Source organism: Artemia franciscana, chromosome 1, assembly GCF_032884065.1.
Source record: "Artemia franciscana chromosome 1, ASM3288406v1, whole genome shotgun sequence".
NCBI lineage: Eukaryota > Metazoa > Arthropoda > Branchiopoda > Anostraca > Artemiidae > Artemia > Artemia franciscana.
Window position 1 is genome coordinate 28,898,592 of NC_088863.1, and position 18,103 is coordinate 28,916,694.

At 34.8% G+C, this 18,103-nt stretch overlaps 1 protein-coding gene across 1 annotated transcript in view; it reads right to left on the reverse strand.

Moving 5' to 3' along the window:
* Window positions 1-18,103, reverse strand: part of LOC136028124 (ATP-binding cassette sub-family G member 5-like) — a 56,949-nt gene that overhangs the window by 5,928 nt on the left and 32,918 nt on the right. Inside the window, exons 5-8 of the mRNA XM_065705770.1 lie at window positions 15,670-15,942; window positions 12,421-12,637; window positions 8,315-8,432; window positions 6,162-6,394 (exon numbers count right to left, since the gene is read on the reverse strand). Of these exons, the coding sequence (XP_065561842.1) occupies window positions 6,162-6,394; window positions 8,315-8,432; window positions 12,421-12,637; window positions 15,670-15,942 (841 nt within the window). The remainder of the gene's footprint in view (window positions 1-6,161; window positions 6,395-8,314; window positions 8,433-12,420; window positions 12,638-15,669; window positions 15,943-18,103) is intronic.

Genomic DNA, 18,103 nt, shown 5'->3' on the forward strand with positions numbered 1-18,103 from the left:
CGAGTTTTTTTAACTGAAAGTAAGGAGCGACATTAAAACTTAAAACGCACAGAAATTACTTCGTATATGAAAGAGGCTGCTTCCTCATCAGCGCCCCTTTGTTTACGCTAAAGTTTGACTCTTTCTCTCAATTCTTCTTTTTAAAACAGTAAAAAACTTTAGCGTAAAGAGCGGGGCGTTGATGAGGAAGCAGCCTCTTTCATATACGAAGTAATTTCTGTGCGTTTTAAGTTTTAATGTTGCTCCTTACTTTCAGTTAAAAAAACTCGTTTTTCTTATTTAATTTCTGAACGTTTTTGAATCAATGCAGGTTTGTTTTGATTTTGGCTCTCCGCAGAGGAATAATCAAAACGAAATTTGCATATTTTTTTTTTGGGATAAATGGCTTTCTCCTAATTTTGATCGAATGATTTTGAGAAAAAAAAAGCGGGGGCGAAGCCTAGTTGCCCTCCAATTTTTTGGTTAATTAAAAAGGCAACTAGTACTTATAATTTTTTACGAATCTTTTCATTGGTAAGATTTACGTAACTTATAAATTAGCTTACGTAAAGAACTTTTGTATTCTCATGTTTTTATTATATATATGAGGGGATTCGCCCCATCGTCAGTACCTCGCTCTTTACACTAAAGCTTAAATTTTATCCCAATTCATTAAGAATGACCCCTGAATCACAAAAGCCGTAGAATAAATAGTTGAAATTACTAAAAATACTTTAGCGTAAAGAGCTAGGTATTATAAGGAGGTGAGCCCCTCATATGGGTAATAATTTCTGTTTGTTTTAAGTTTTATTGCTGTTCTTTACTTCCAGCTGAAAAAGCTTTTTCACATTTATTTTTTAATTTTTTTTTTAAAATAATGCTAGTAAATCCTGCTCTCCCTTCATGGAAGTTTTCTTCTCCCATGACAAATTCTCGATGGAAAGTTCCCCCAGCATTTCCCCCTCTTCTCAACCCCTCCCCCCAACCCAAAAAATCCTCCTGAAAACGCCTGTATACTTCCCAATAACCATTACTATATGTAAGTACAGGTCAAAGTTTGTAACTTGTTGCCCCTCCCACGGGGACTGTGGGGGAGTAAGTCGTCCCCAAAGACATAGTTATAAGGTTTTTCGACTACGCTGAATAAAATGGCTATCTCAGAATTTTGATCCGTTGACTTTGGGAAAATAATTAGCGTGGGAGGGGGCCTAGGTGCCCTCCAATTTTTTTGGTCACTTAAAAAGGGCACTAGAACTTTTCATTTCCGTTAGAATGAGCCCTCTTGCAACATTCTAGGACAACTGGGTCGATACGATCACCCCTGGGAAAAAAAAACAACAAATAAACACGCATCCGTGATCTGCCTTCTGGCAAAAAATGCAAAATTCCACATTTTTGTAGATAGGAGCTCGAAACTTCGACAATAGGGTTCTCTGATACGCTGAATCTGATGGTGTGATTTTCGTTAAGATTCTATGACTTTTAGGGGGTGTTTTCCCCTATTTTCTAAAATAACGCAAATTTTCTCAGGCTCGTAACTTTTGATCGGTAAGACTAAACTTGATGAAACTTATATATTTAAAACCAGCATTAAAATGCGATTCTTTTGATATAGCTATTGGTATCAAAATTCCATTTTTTAGAGTTTTGGTTACTATTGAGCCGGGTCGCTCCTTACTACAGTTCGTTACCACGAACTGTTTGATTGCTAAAGTCGAAATCAACATAAGTGTCTTTTTAATTGTTCTTTTTTTATCTTGAATAATTCGTAATGACAATGAAATGGAAATATTGAAAGCAGTAAAGCTTTAATCAAGACAGTGAAAATTAATTGTCTTAGTAAAAGTTTTACCCGTGCAGTGTGGTGCAAAAAAGAAATAATTGATTCACTGTTTCGATAGTTTAAACCATCGAAAATACTATTTTTAGCGAGGTGCGTGGCTGCTGTGGCACCAATTCATGAAAGTGTTGTGGGGGGATATATTTTTGAATATATTAAGGGGGTAAGTTTGTTTTCTTTTCAATTTTTTTATGAAAATATCAAAAAAGGGTATTTATCAATGAAAATATATAAAAAAAAAAAATTTATTCTAATTGGCGTCACTGAGCGATTTTCTAATATCGCAAAGACGTCAGATCTCTCGTCTTGTTTCTGGGAATTAATGCTTATTTTTAAAGCACAAAAATGGCTTGTTGATTTCCTGAAAAACAATTATTAACAGATTTATTAAACAAAATGAGAAAACTCATATTTTCTACCTAACTCTAATTACTAATAAGAAAAAAACATAGTCATATGACCAATGATCACTAAGAAACTCCGTCAGGAATTGAAGTCAGTGCCTGATTTTTGACTAAAACTTCTAACTTGCATTCATCGTCCCTTGTTGTTTTCTTTCCCTGGTTTGTTACTTTTTCCCTAGCGATAGTTCAAAATCCAACTTAAGGGCTGTTACCTGTAGCTACTATTGTTCACTTTTGGATTCTACATCGTAAATATATGTTTTCAGTTTTCTATTCCAACCTAGAGCCACTCTATTTACAAAAATTTCTATTACAGTTTTGCAATCATAATTGCAACGTAAGGCCGTATTCAGGAGAGGAATTAGGGGTTTAACCTCCCCCTCCCCAAAATATTTTTCGACTTGTAAAAACATAATAAAAATGCATAAAGAAATTCTGATGTTTTTTTTTTAATTTTTGTTTGTATTCCCCCCCCCCCTAACAAAAATCCTGGATACGGCCCTATTACAACGGTTAGTTGTTTCTGCTATAAAAAATTGTTTGAATATCACACTAAAGGTAGGTTATAATAAGAGTCAAACTTTGCGCCAGATTTTGCTTTGCCCTCTCAAAAAGAAGTAGGTCTTCACATGGGCGAATATTTTCTTCCCTCCAGTTTAAGAACAAGTAAATGCTTGTAATTAAGACTTATTCCATAATAGGCTTGTTACTTAAGTTGTTCAGGATATTGTTTACTAGAAATATTCGAGTTCTCTCTCCGCGTAAGCATTCTTAAATGCCTGAATAGATTAGGAAAAGGATGCTTCTTCACCAAAAAAATTTACAAATAGGATTAATTCTTTCACAAGGAATAATTCTGAGCTTCCCTGCTCTGCCCTAAACGAAATTAAAAAGAAACACATATTTGACCTAATTGGGTTTTATATAAAGCATACTATGAAACAAAATATCTGACCCTGGCCAATGTTCCTTAATCTATAGCCGAATAACTACTATAAACTATCTTTTCTCGAATCTCGTGTATTGAAGCTATACTACTTAGTAATATCTTACAGGTTGGGATTGAAGGGATTTGTTCTTTAACAAGTAGTTTAGCAGAAATCAAATTTTGTTTTCTGTTCGATTTGTCAACCAGAATTTGTCAAATGATTTTTGTTTTGATGAATCTAGTAGAAAAAATTCACTTGCCTGCTGTCTAAACTAGCTGAACTTTAGAACTATCACCTTGCATTTTCACAGATTTGTTCCTTTGAATTGGCTTCCGGCTACTTTTAAAGAGCGGAGACCCGCCTAAATTGAACTGTACTAAATATTTTTCATGTATATTATTCGGATTCTGCACTGTTGCTGGAACAATAAAATATACTCAGTTCAATGTCTGACCTTCCCTCTCCCACTCTCTCTCCCTCTCCCTTATTCTCTGTTTTATGGCACTTGGTATTAACCAAGTGACATATAGCAATCGCCAATTCTGTCGGTCTGTCGGTCCCGGTTTTGCTACTTTAGGCACTTCCAGGTAAGCTAGGACGATGAAATTTGGCAAGCGTATCAGGGACGGGACCAGATTAAATTAGAAATAGTCGTTTTCCCGATTTGACCATCTGGGGGGGAGGAGTGGGGGGCCGGTTAATTCGCAAAAAATAGAAAAAATGAAGTATTTTTAACTTATGAGCGGGTGATTGGATCTTAATGAAATTTGATGCTTGGAATGATATTGTGTCTCAGAGCTCTTATTTTAAATCCCGACCGGATCTGATGACATTGGGGGGAGTTGGAGGGGGGAACCTAAAGTCCCGGTTTTGCTACTTTAGGCACTTCCAGGTAAGCTAGGACGATGAAATTTGGCAAGCGTATCCGGGACCGGACCAGATTAAATTAGAAATAGTCGTTTTCCCGATTTGACCATCTGGGGGGGGGGAGAGTGGGGGGCCGGTTAATTCGGAAAAAATAGAAAAAATGAAGTATTTTTAACTTATGAGCGGGTGATTGGATCCTAATGAAATTTGATGTTTGGAATGATATTGTGTCTCAGAGCTCTTATTTTAAATCCCGACCGGATCTGATGACATTGGGGGGAGTTGGAGGGGGGAACCTAAAATCTTGGAAAACACTTAGAGTGGAGGGATCGAGATGAAACTTGATGGGAAAAATAAGCGCAAGTCCCAGATACAAGATTGACATAATCGGAACTGATTCGCTCTCTTTGGGGTCGTTGGGGGGGAGGGAGTAATTCTTAAAAATTAGAAAAAATTAGGTATTTTCAACTTACGAACGGGTGATCGGATCTCAATGAAATTTGATGTTTAGAAGGATATCGTGTCTTAGAGCTCTTATTTTAAGCCCCGACCGGATCTGGTGACGGGGGCGGGGAGTTGGGAGGGGGAAACCTAAAACTTGGAAAACACTTAGAGTGGAGGGATCGGGATGAAACATGGTGGGAAAAATAAACACAAGTCCTAGATAGATGATTGACATAAACGGAACGGATCCGCTCTCTTTGGGGTAGTTGGGGGGGGGGGGTATTTCTGAAAAATTAAAAAAAATGAGGTATTTTTAACTTACGAACGGGTGATCGGATCTCAATGATATTTGATATTTAGAAGGATATCGTGGCTCAGAGCTCTTATTTTAAACCCGACCGGATCTGGTGACATTGCGGGGGGGAGTTGGGAGGGGGAAACCCAAAACTTGGAAAACACTTAGAGTGGAGGGATGAAACTTGGTGGGGGAAAAAACGAGAGTCCTAGATACATGATTGACATAACCAGAACGGATCCGCTCTCTTTGGGGTAGTTGGGGGAGGGGGGTTAATTCTGAAAAATTAGAAAAAATGAGGTATTTTTAACTTACGAACGGTTGATTGGATCTCCATGAAATTTGATATTTAGAAGGATATCGTGTCTCAAAGCTCTTATTTTAAATCCTGACCCGATCTGGTGACATTGGGGGAAGTTTGGGGTGGGGAAACCTAAAATGATGGAAAACGCTTAGATTGGAGGGATTGGGATGAAACTTGGTTGGAAAAATAAGCAGAAGTCTTGCATACGTGATTTACATAATTGGAACGGATCCGCTCAATTTGTATCTTACGAAAGGGTGACCAGATCTTAATGAAATTTGATATTTAGAAGGATCTTGTGCTTTAAAGTTGTAATTTCAAATTCCGACCAGATCCTGTGACATTCGGGGGAGCTGGAGGGGGAAACCGGAATTCTTGGAAAACATGAAAATTGGGGTATTTTTATCTTACGAATAGATGATCGGATCGTAATGAAATTTGATTTTTAGAAGGAATTCATGTCTCAGAGCTCTTATTTCAAATCCCGACCAGATCTTTTGACATTGGGGGAGTTGGAGGGGGAAATCTTGGAAAAATACTTGGAGTGGAGGAATCGGGATGAAGCTTGGTGGATAGAATAAACAAATGTCCTTGATACGTGATTGACAGAATCCTACTGGATTCACTCTCTTTGGGGGAGTTGGGGGGAGGGGTTCAGTGATTTGGCGAGTTCGGTGCTTCTGGACGTGCTAGGGCGATGAAAATTGGTAGGCGTGTCAGGGAGCTGCACAATTTGACTCGATAAAGTCGTTTTCCCAGATTCGACCATCTGGGGGGTAAAAGGGAGAGGAAAAATTGGAAAAAACTAGGGATTTATAACTTACGAGTGGGTGATCGGATCTTAATGAATTTTGATATTTAGAAGGACTTTGTGACTCAGAGCTCTTATTCTAAATCTTGACCGGCATTAAGCCTCTTATTTTCCTTTTTAAATCAATCTATTGATTCATAGAATTTTGTTAGAGCTCATACCATATGATCTCTTGGCTCTTAGCTCTTCTCGTCTCGTCACAAGTGCCATATGAGCTCTTAGCTCTTGTTTCATATCCTTCTCTATTTAACTAGTGATCTACCTAATTAGAAATAAAAAGTTACTCACCAGAATATTATAGCCGTGGAGCTAAATACGGAAATAAGAGAAAGGGGAAGTGAATACAGTAAATAGGCCATTTGAAAAAGAGGTCCAGAATAGTGTCCTTCTCGAGATTCTTGGTAGTAGCGTGTTCTAAAGCATGGATATGTCCAGGCTACTGTAGCGATAGATAGGAAAGAAACCCCCGCCAAAGCATTGAAAATTAAACCACTTCTTGTAGTAAAGGATTGCTGATAATCCTGTAAAATAAGAAAAGAAAATTAACATTACGATCCTGTAAAATCAGGATTCGATCCCTCTAAGGGGCTATAATTGCAGAAAGATTTAGAGAGCTGCGTCCCCTTTTTCAGATGATTTTTTGCAAAAATGGTGCATTTTCTCAATCCAGCTGAACGAAACGAAAAGCAGAACTTCCTCGAATGGGTTACGAAGAGGTTTATAAAAGAGACTAAAAGGAAGTAGGAACTTCATGGGAGGGATTAAAGTGAAGCTCTTAGTAGAGTGGTGTGGAAGAGATAAGGGACATCTAGAGTAATTTCAAGCGGCTTGGTGCTGCATAAGTTAAATATTTCTATAGCTTTGTGTAATATAAAAGGATCAATATTAGACAACTGATAACTTCGAAAAAGAGTGAGAAGGGATTATTATTTTGAATATGAGTCCTTTATTCATGTGAAATTGGGAATCGAACACATTTCTCGAACTTTGATATGAGATATAGTTGTTTTTTTCTTAAAACTTATCTCCTTACTTTTTCTGTGAAATCACTGTTGCCTTTCTTAAAAACGATGAATAAGGGTTAAAGTGCCCTTACTATAGCAAATAAAACCAATAAGCGCACTAACACTGTAAGATGCGCAAATCGAGACTAGAGACTACGTTTTGGGAGTTGTTTTGCGATGACATACCGCGTATGAGCCAAGCCGAAAAATAAATAAATAAATAATGTTGAAGCATTCACTGATAAGGAAGCGTAGCCGATGGATTCACTAAAATGCTCACAGTAAAAACTTGGATTTATTGACATATGTTGTTTAGGGTTGCCATATCACTTTAAACTATTGAATGACTGTCGTAGCTCCAAGTACACCAAAAATTAAAAACAAAATGCTGGTAACTAAACATCAGTCACTAGCATTGTCTTTAAAATTTTAGGCTGCTCCTTATGTCTCCGAGTATTTATTATACAAAAAAAAAGTTCTATTTAAAGTAAGGAGCACCTTAAAACTTAAAAAGAATAAAAATTATTCTGTATATTAGGTGGGGTGCCTTTTCCTCAACTCTCGCTCCTTATGTTAAGATCGTAAAGATCTTTAAAATACCTCTCATTCAGATTTAACGGCTCTTGCACTTGAGCAGTCTTTCTTAAAAAGTTGTTACAAAAAGTCAAACTTTTGTGTAAAGAGCGAGTGTTGAGGAAGGGATAGTCCCCTGAAATGTGGAATAATATCGGTTCGTTTTAAGTTTTATGTTGCTCCTTACTTTCAGTTGAAACAACTTTTTTCATCTCAGCTCATTTTTTAAATCATCTAATTTCCCGTTTTTCCAAAATCAGGCAAATTTTATCAGGCTCGCAGCTTTTGATAGGTGACATTAAACTTAGTGAACTTTACAATTTTTGAATTAGCATAAAAAACCAATTCTGTTTATGAATCAATTGTTAACAAATTCCGTTCTTTAGAGTTTCGGTTGCTATAGACCGAGTCGCTCCTTACTTACAGTTTGTTACCACGAATCGTTTGAAAGAATTTAGGACTTTTGTACATTTTTTATTTTGAACGTAATGGAAACTTCTTAACTTATGAAACATGTTTAACCAGTTTAATAGTTACTATAAATTAAAGCAATAACGGTTTAGAATCATAAACTTAACCCAAAGCCGTATATTCAAGTCGCTTTTTTGTTCTTTTTTCTTAACTGAACTTCAGTAAGCTCCGGGGTTGTCATCAACAAATAGTGTTTGTGGTCTTGTGTTGATCCAATTTGTGTGAATATAGCATTTTAAATGCTTTTTTGTGGTCTTCCAATTTTTGGATGATGTCGTAATAATTTTATCCAGGTTTCATAAAGCCTAATCACTTCTGAAAATTGTCAGTTAAGGAGAAAGAAAAGGTTAGCCGTAGAAATAAATATAACAATAAAAATAAGAATGTACTCACTGTTTGCCCAAAGTAGAAAACCCAAAGCAAAAGAAAATAACAAGGTAAAAGTAGTAAGCGAGAAGCGAAGTGTTTAAATCCATGCCGATTTAAGCTCATTGTAGTTTGAAAATGCCGCCTGAAAAGAAAAATTGCATCAAGAGCTACTGTTAAAAGTAATCATAGAGTGGTTCGGTGTATTTCCCAGCGGAAAATTTCTCGTCGGAAAATTCCACCGGACGATTTCCCCTGGAAAATTCTCCCCACATGTAAATTTAAGCAGCCACAGGAAAATGAAGACGAATGAAAAGAGTAAAGAAAAGAAGGAATTCTGGAATATTCAACCTATATTCCAAAATACATGTAAAAATTATGGTGATGAGTAACACAGTTTTTGGCAACGAATTGTAAGTAAGCTACGACTCGGGGCAATGCTAACCGAAACTCTAAGACATGGAATTTTGACAGCAATTAATGCATCAAAAGAAATGGCTTTTTACGTCGATTCCAAATATATAAAATTCATTAAGTTTAATGTCACCTATCAAAACCTTCAAGTCTGGGAAAATTTACCCTTTTTTTAAAAAAGGAGGGAAACTACCCCAAAAATGGAAATGATCTTAACAAAATTCGCACCATTAGATTCAATATATTAGAGAGTCCTACTGTGGAAGTCCAAGCTCCATTCTACCAGAATATGAAATTTGACATATTTTTTTTTCCAGATGAAAGATCACTGATGCGTCTTTGTTTGTATTTTTTCCAGGGGCCTCAAAGAGTACATTTTATGCTCAAATATCCTAACTTTCATTAAGGCTTCAGATAAATATACAACAATTTTTTAGTGGACGCATTCTCGATCGCAATGGGCAAACTGCTATCGTAAATACTATAGTTGTCGGTACCAGACCAAGTCTACAGAAGTAATTCCAGGTACTTCTTAGTCCCAATCTGTTATCTCTGTGTACTTCCATCATAGGGCAACCCTTTTACAGTTGCCATTAATTTGATGTTTTTCAAATTATGTCTTTAACCTTACCCTACTATGGTAACTCAACCTCCCTAGACAGGAAAAAAGAATTAAAAATAATATAAATGTAAAAATAGATACTATAGGATATTCTTCACCATATATTCTGCCTCTATTTTGGAATGTTTGTAGAATATTCCGAAATTCCTTCTTTTCTTCATCATTTTTATCCGTCATACTTTCCCTTTGGCTGCTCAATTTAAAAGTAGGGAGAATTTTCCGAGGGTGAATTGTCCGTGGGGACAATTTTCCAGTGGGGATAGGCCTAATACGTTATTCATAGAACAGGATAAAACTAGAAAAAAGTCTTTTTGAAACCTTCATAAATTTTCGAATAAAAATATATAATTATAATAACATTGTAAGGCGCAAATGCAAGCAATGTTTGAGCAGTAGCCCACAAAGTTTTTTTTTTTATTTTGTATACTCTGTAACACAGCTTTGACGGCTCGACTTAAAATACGTTCATCCCTTACATTTTTCTACGAGTCAATTGAAATTGTTTATAAATTAAAAACACAATCCGAATTTTATTTTAGTATTATCTTCGTTTTTCTAAAATAATTTTCATTATGGTAAAAAAAATTCTTAGGGTTTCCAAGCCTAAAATAAGGCTTCTTAATAACTTTTACTCGTTATTAGAGGAAGGAAACAAATCAAAAGTATTGCTCTCCAATAATCCTTAATGTACTTTATTGATCCTGTAAGATCTTTTGAACTCTATTAAATGCTTTTTCTATGTGGTAGATCGAAATACCCGCGACTTAATCGAGTGTCATAATAATAATTATCAATACGAGTACATAAAGACTGATAAAAGGGAGAGAGAAAAAATACCAGTTTACAAAGGCCAAAATGTTTTTTTTTTCTGAGTTGTAATAATTACATATAAGGATAACACTGAATTTGTTACTAACATCAACTTATCGCAGTGCCAACATCCTCTACGCTAATCTATTCAAAGCTTCGGTTTTTTCCCCACCTACGAAGTTCTAATATCCTTCATTTTAATGGTATCTTCCTTCTTCTAGACTACAGATATGGATTGGTTATTTCCAACCTCTTTTGTCAATGCAGAACATCTACAAAATGTGAAAAGATCTTGAATTGTAAAGCTCTTATACTTTGAAAGACAAAAGACTAATTTTAACTGAATGTTTGATAAGTCACCTTAGAGAGATTATCATCCTATTGCGTACCTCAGAAGCTTATATTAAGAAGAAATAAAAACAGTCATTTTCATATTCAGGAATCACAATCCTAAAGGGTAGCAATCAACAGCCTTAAACAGACAAAATACGGAGCAAGCAAGGAACAAATTTCTTGCCCAGTAGTAAATTATTACTACCTCTTGAAATAAGGAACATAGCCAGGTTTTCATTTCTGAACGGATCAAATTGATCATGGGAGTGGGGACGTTCCACCTTTTCCTATTAAGATTAATCGTCGTGATTTTTATTTAATGATATTCTTCCTAAGAAATGAAATCGCCAATAATCTATGTAATATTAAGCTGGATTTTTTCCAGGTGATTTCTTAATAAAAAGGAAATGTAATTTCCTTTTACACCTCTTTTTGACATTTTGTAAAAAAGAACAAATTCAAGTTTTTCATTTTGTTTTAGTAAAAATGTAATACATGGGAGATATTGATAAAGAAAATTATCAATATTTGAAACGAAAATTCCACAATTGAAACACTAATATATCGATAAAGGGCAAATTTTTTAAGAAAACAATGAAAAATTTATTACTCTCTCGCTATGAAATTTTACAAGATATCAGTATATGTTCGTTTCAATTGTAAATGGAGAGGCAGTGTTGTCTAAGGATTTTTCTATGGCTTGTTTTACCCATTATCAAAAGAAATGTTATCCGTTAAATGTTATCCGAAATGTTATCAGTATATTTTCGTTTCGATTGTAGACGAAAGTAGATTTTTTGTTGTTGTTGATTCGAACTATATTTTTGGGAGAGACTTGGTTCCGGAATCCTTATACTTCTGGTATTCAAGGAGTACAAAATCATTAAAATTTTCACGGTTTTTCCTCCTTTAGGTCGTAAAATTTGCTATCGAGACTTCGAGCTGTAAACAAGCGAGTTTGTAACTTCTACAACCCATTACTACTACAGTAAGTTTCATTGCTCCGATACGAATCATTTCAAAGTAAAAGAAATAAATCACTCTAAAAAGAGCTCAGCAAACTGCTTGGTTATTACTTTATTTTTCACTGGTTTCCAGCTTTGTAACACTATTTAGTTAACTTGTGGAAAGCATACACTTACTGCGATCTTTCAGTGGTGAACCCGGTTTTATTACCCGGTATTACCGGTTTTTTTATTACCCGGTATTACAGCTACAAGTTTCCAAGCAGCGGCGTCAATTGGATTCGTTAGATCTCTTTCAAAAATTGTGCGAATAAAATTGGAAACTTACTTTAAAAGAAGCTTCGTTATTTAACATTCAACGTTATTTATTTAACGTATTTAGAGTTCGTTATTTATAAATTCAAAGTATATATTTTTAAAATTCTCAGAGTTGAAGAAAAGAGGATACTTCTTCACTGTGACTGTAGTTATTTTCGTCCTCCCTTTCTTTGGTATTCTTTTCAATTAAACATAAGAATCCATATTTTTATGGTAAACCCCTCTCAGGGGCGGACCCAGAAATTTTGTCTGGAGGGAGGGATATAGCATGAAATTTCATTAGTGGAGGAGGAGGATCTTCTGCAGCTTCCACATATGTTTATTTACCAATTTATCGACAGAATAGTAATAAAACTCACAAAAAATACCATAAGCATTTGAAGGTAGCAAATTTGCAGTTTTTGAATATTTCTTTGGTACAAATAGAAAAACGGACTATTAAGCATGTCTATGGTATTTAGATCTTCGTTATGTAAAAGCAGGGAAGGAAGAGGGTGCTTTAGCCTCTAAATTCTGTTGTGCACAGACCCTTAAATTGTTGTTCCATTGGTAAGTTTTTCCACTTGTGATGTGTTCTGGCATGCTCTTAAATGCATGATCTTTTCTTTTTATTTTCAGTCGAAATCAATTCTCAATTTTTGAGCAATTATTAGAATAGAATAAATACTTACCTCGTTAAGGAAGTCAATGTTTGAAATGTGCCAGGACTTCCATAAGCAGTAAGTGGAACACGATGCTGTACGTCAACCGGCTCAGTGTCGAGTCCCACTGAAACCAAACGGCGAAATGGTGCCCCATCGGTTCGAAATCGTTCTACTAAAGCTGCTATTTGACTTGAAGATTCAATAAATCTTTCACGCGAACGACGATCAACAGTGGATAAACATACTAAAATTGTAAAATATTATAAATACCAATATAGATATCATTCAACTTCAAGAGCTCAAAAATGCTCTACGCAAACCGGATTTGACTGGATACAAAGTTGACTTGGATAAATCGTTTTATTTAACTTGAAATTAAAACAATTGGGGTTTAGTTCAACTTCAACAGTATATGTCATTTAGTTCACAAGGTATGCACTTGCTGAATTGTTTGATAAAAGTACAAGCATTCCCGGCCATGTCTCTGAAAACAGCACAAGCGCTTCTCCCTTTCTGAATGAACTTTTACTTAATCATTTTATTTTCACCCTCCCAATATATACATAAATTAATATCACTTGATAATAAATATTTGAACCTATTTGTAAAAACGTTTCAGTGTCATTAAATTCAAAAAAATAAAAGGCTTTTTCTGTATTTTTTTTTTTTATTACAAGTAACGAAGGGCAACTCTCGGTCGATGCTTTGAGAAGGATACTGCACCGTCCAGATCTTCGCTTGAACATCTTCGGTGTAAAGCACAAGAGAGGTCGCAGCGGAGAGACACCGTTGTTGTCTGATGCGCCAACCGGCTTGGGAGGACCTAAGCCCTCAAAAAACGTTTCTTAGACGACCTTTCGATTTTCGAGGTTAAACAGTACAAAGAATACCAAGCAGTGACACAAAGTGAGAGTTGAAAAAATATTTGCGAAACCAGAAAAGGTTTATAGGTGGGATACTATTGCAGATCCGTGTTTATACATCAGTCAATCTCCATAGATAAATTTATACGGTATATTCATTACCTATTTCAACCATAATCCAAAGCCGGACAGAGATGCACCTGCTCTGGAGAACACATAAACAAGTAGAAACATAAGCGACTTTAGATATTTTTATGGGTAGGCACGCGTATGTCATTGGTATTCGCGGCCAGAAAGAGAAATAAGACGAATCGGGCTAAAGGGATAAGGAAGAATGCAATACGTTGAAGAGATAAAAAAGGAAAGGAGAATAATCGGTATGGCTGTAAAAATGCAAAAGGTAAAGATAATATTAGTTTAAAAATGGAATGAAAAACAAAGAATGAATTTATGACGATAGTCAAGTTAAAAATAAGTTTTATTTGAACAATACCATAACGTGATGACATTTGATTCGGAAATTTGGCGCTTCGTGTTGATATTTCAGTTCCAAAGTTTTATTTTTTTTTTTCAAAGGGAAATTACGCGGTGGGCATGAATGTAGACTTGCAATTACATTAAATATGGTCACTTCCTTTTTCACATGTGTTCATTGATATTGTTTTGATTTTTATTGCCTGCAGTACTGAGGAGCTCATTAACGAGATAATCAAACACTAGTTTTTAACCATTTTGCCTCTTTGTTCAAAAAAGGAGATAAATCAAATATTTAAACTGCTATAAATTCTGTTTAAATTCTGTTAGCTACCATTATAAATTCTGTTAGCTACCGCTCAAAGCCTAAGCGAGGACAATTTCCCTAGAAATTGAAGATAATTATGCTAAGACAGCTAAAACGAGAACTGAATGTAAAGAATTAAACAAAAGAAGAAAAAGAAAACCAACCCCGTCCCTTCCTCCAAAACAGAAAATCCTAGAAATGCGCATGACTAAGATCATTTGTTTTGGCATCTGCAAAAGCCATTTGCAATGTCATATTAAAGATTAATAATTAAGTTACAGCAAATTATGCGAGCAAGGCCATTAGTGGACCTAGTAAGGGGCCACACCCCTTCCTTCTGGTTCCCAACATGCCGACGACAAAGAAGTTTGATTAACATCTGACGATAAACTTAGTAACTAGATTGATTAAATAATTTTAAACTATCCTAACACAATTCTGAAACATTCCAAAATTTTTACCAAATTTAAACTTAACCTGAAAATGAAAAGAGAATGAAAAGAATCGTGAGGGTTAACTTAATGAGTCATGAAAGAAAAAGTACTTTCTGATGAGAAGTTTTACGTAATTAGCTAGTTCGTGGCAGGATATTTACAACAATAATAACAACTAGCATTGCTTTATATTCTTCTTATAATAGAAATACAATTATTTTAGTGTCTTTAAATTTTCTGAAAACTCACTAAGAATTTCACGAAAAACAGTTCTTAACAGACGTTCGGTGTTTTTTGGATAGCGGTATTCCACCAGTTATTAGAAAAAAAAAACCAAGATCCTACATCAAATTTCAAAGGACATTTTTATGGCCCAAAAAAGGGCCACAAAAATAACTCTATCCAAAAAAAAATTAGACAGCGCTATTCCACCAGTTATTAGAAAGAAAAAAAACAACAAAGATCCTACATCAAATTTCAAAGGACATTTTTATGGCCCAAAAAAGGGCCATAAAATAGCCCAATCCAAAAAATTTTTGGATAGCGCTATTCCACCAGTTATTAGAAAAAAACAACAAAGATCCTACATCAAATTTCAAAGGACATTTTTATGGCCCAAAAAAAAGGAGCATAAAAGAGGAAAAATACTAACCAAGTTCTATTTTAACCGAGGTATTCTACTTGCATAACTGCACTCCCTGCTAAAGTACAATGCCAGTTATTTTAGCGCTTTGCCAACTGTCAATAACTAAAAAATATAAAGTACTTTATTAAAATAACAATCTAATATACCATGGTGGTGAGGGCACCGTAAACAAAAATTATAGTCTCTTTCTTTGTGTATGGTACTGCGCAGTGGGAGATCGCTATCATTGACGATCGTGGTATTTTGTTACTCCTTGTAATTTTTCATTCATAATACAAAAACAGACGCTTATCTAACAGTTTTGGTCGAGTTACATTGATTTTACCAAATGTTTCCTTGTTGATTGTTTATTCGAGATACTCTTGGTCAACATTAACTCAGATAACCTCTACCGTATATTTATTAAGTCATTTTCAATAAAACTCTTATGCATATTTTTCCATTTCTAGCCCTTTTCCCGCAAACAAAATTTTTAGTCTTGGGTAAAACACATTTCATTTAAGTTTCAGGGTGTCCCTGAAAAAGCATAAAGAAGGATCAATTTTGACTTACAATAGTACATCAATGGGTTCTCCATCTCTGGGCAGGCGAAACCAATGCTACGGAAATAGTCAAGCATTAACCGTGTAGATCCGGAGTAAACTACGTCACCAAGACACAAATATGTGACACGATCCAAAAACGGGAAAATGTCTGACCGAGGCTTTTCCATTGTCATCACTACGATTCGGTTATACTTCCGTGCGTGATTCGAAAGGATAGATACGATTAGATATGTGTGAAGGGGATCCAGGTCCACTGTTGGCTCATCAAGTAGAATAACAACTAAAATTAAAACGAATTTCAGCACAATGAACTAGGTGAACATGAGTTATCTCTTAAGATCGTCATAAAGAAGAATGAAACAATTTCCTTTGTCTTGTAATGGTTTAAGATCATGATCTGATCTGTCTTTTTAAGTGATATGTGTTACTAATAGGGGTTTCGTATGCCTTCTTACAGGACCGGATCGACTGGGTGTGGGGTCTAATTGTAATTTTTTTTTACGGTCCCCCTTCTATATATTAAATTTTCTAGAAAATTTATATATATATATATATATATATATATATATATATATATATATATATATATATATATATATATATATATATATATATATATATATATATATATATATATATATATATATATATATATATATATATATATGTATATATATATATATATATATATGTATATATATATATATATATATATATATATATATATATATATATATATATATATATATGTATATTACATTTTCACATAGCCTTTAGCATAGCTGTTTGTGTCTCACAATATTTCTTTCTAGAGATCTATTGGGTTACGACTGATCTAATAATTTAAAAGATGTGAAAGGTGTTCTTTAACATCTACATTGGGGCCCAAAAAGTACATTCGACCATATGAATATGGTTCAAAATCACCTTTCAGTGGTCTTAGATAGGTGGGCCGCTAAACTGATTTTCTGATAAACTTGTCCAGCTATTTTGAGCAGAAAATTTTATGACTATTTTTGGTTTGATCATCCCTTACGTTGAATGAAGCTAAAGCGAAACATGAGTTCCAGTTTCGTATGTTTGTGGAACTCTATAGAGAGCAAGTAATGTCCTGTAACTCGCTAAACAAATACATTTGGAAATTGTTGATGCTAACATGCAATTCGACCAAGCAGGCAGCAGCTTCCAAGTAAATAATTTTTGTTGTCTACTTTTACTCTGGGATAATGGAGGATCCACAGTGAATACATACAGAGTTGATGGGCTCCAATGAGGTGTAAACAACACTTGGGCAGTTTATGGTATCTTTGTAGTTTTTTACTAGGTTTTATGCCACAATTTGTAGGCATCGAAGATTGTGATGGTTGCTGTTCTTCAAACATAATATTTTTTTGGTACTTGTGTATATACTGGTGCACACTTGAGAAGTGGAGTTAGGTCAGTCCTTATGAAATATACCAAAATATAATGAGAATACAATACTTCAGAAACAAATTTGGGCTCTGAATCTGCTGAATTTGGTCATATCTGCTAACCCTACAATTCTTTGCTCTTCACTTTCATCTTTGGCAAGTTCTTATTCCTGCTGTTGCTTGTAATTCTAGCTGCTGATTATCTTCTAATTGCACACTTATTTTTCTCACCACCGTATGTCTTCGAACCACACATTCTCTGTTCTTCGTTTTCACCTTGATTCATTCTGAATTTCATTGTCGCATGTCTTGTAGCTGCATATTTTTTTTCGCTCTTCACTTTCGTTTTCGAGTTGTTGTGAACTGCCACTATTTTATAATTTCATATTTATACATTCTTCATTTTCGTTTTTAACTTGTTCAAATTGTCGGTTTTGCCAATATTTAAACTACACATCTCTGATTTTTATTCTCGCTTATAATTGCTTCAGACATTTTGTCAGTGCGTTTTGCCCTAGTTGATTGGATTTGTCTAATCACTTTTCAAGGTCTAATCTTTTCATTATCACCTGTCGTACATTTATATTTCTCAGGTAGTTCTCTTGATCTTGTACTCATTTTGTGCTAACGTTAAATTACGTATTTATCCCTTGGATATTATTAAACTACTGAAAATGCCTTTTGAACTTCACATCACCGAATACGGGCATATGAATTTACATATTTATAAGTTTTTGTTCTGCAAATGCTTCTAAAATAGCTTTAAAATCTATTTCTCTTGTGTCTTCACTTTCAGTCATCATGATTGCTAAACTATGTAGTCTATCATGATTTATTGTTGATATTATACACTTTTTTTTATTAGTTTTATCCTGAAGAATGATCTCTCTCCAGAAGCATTGTTGACCATTTTCGGGAAATCGTTAAGGGGGGAGGGGGTGCTAAATCTTCAAAGTACCGCAGTTAACAAAAACTATCGTTTCTATATCAATATCAAATAATAAAAAAAATCAACTGCAAATAACGAGC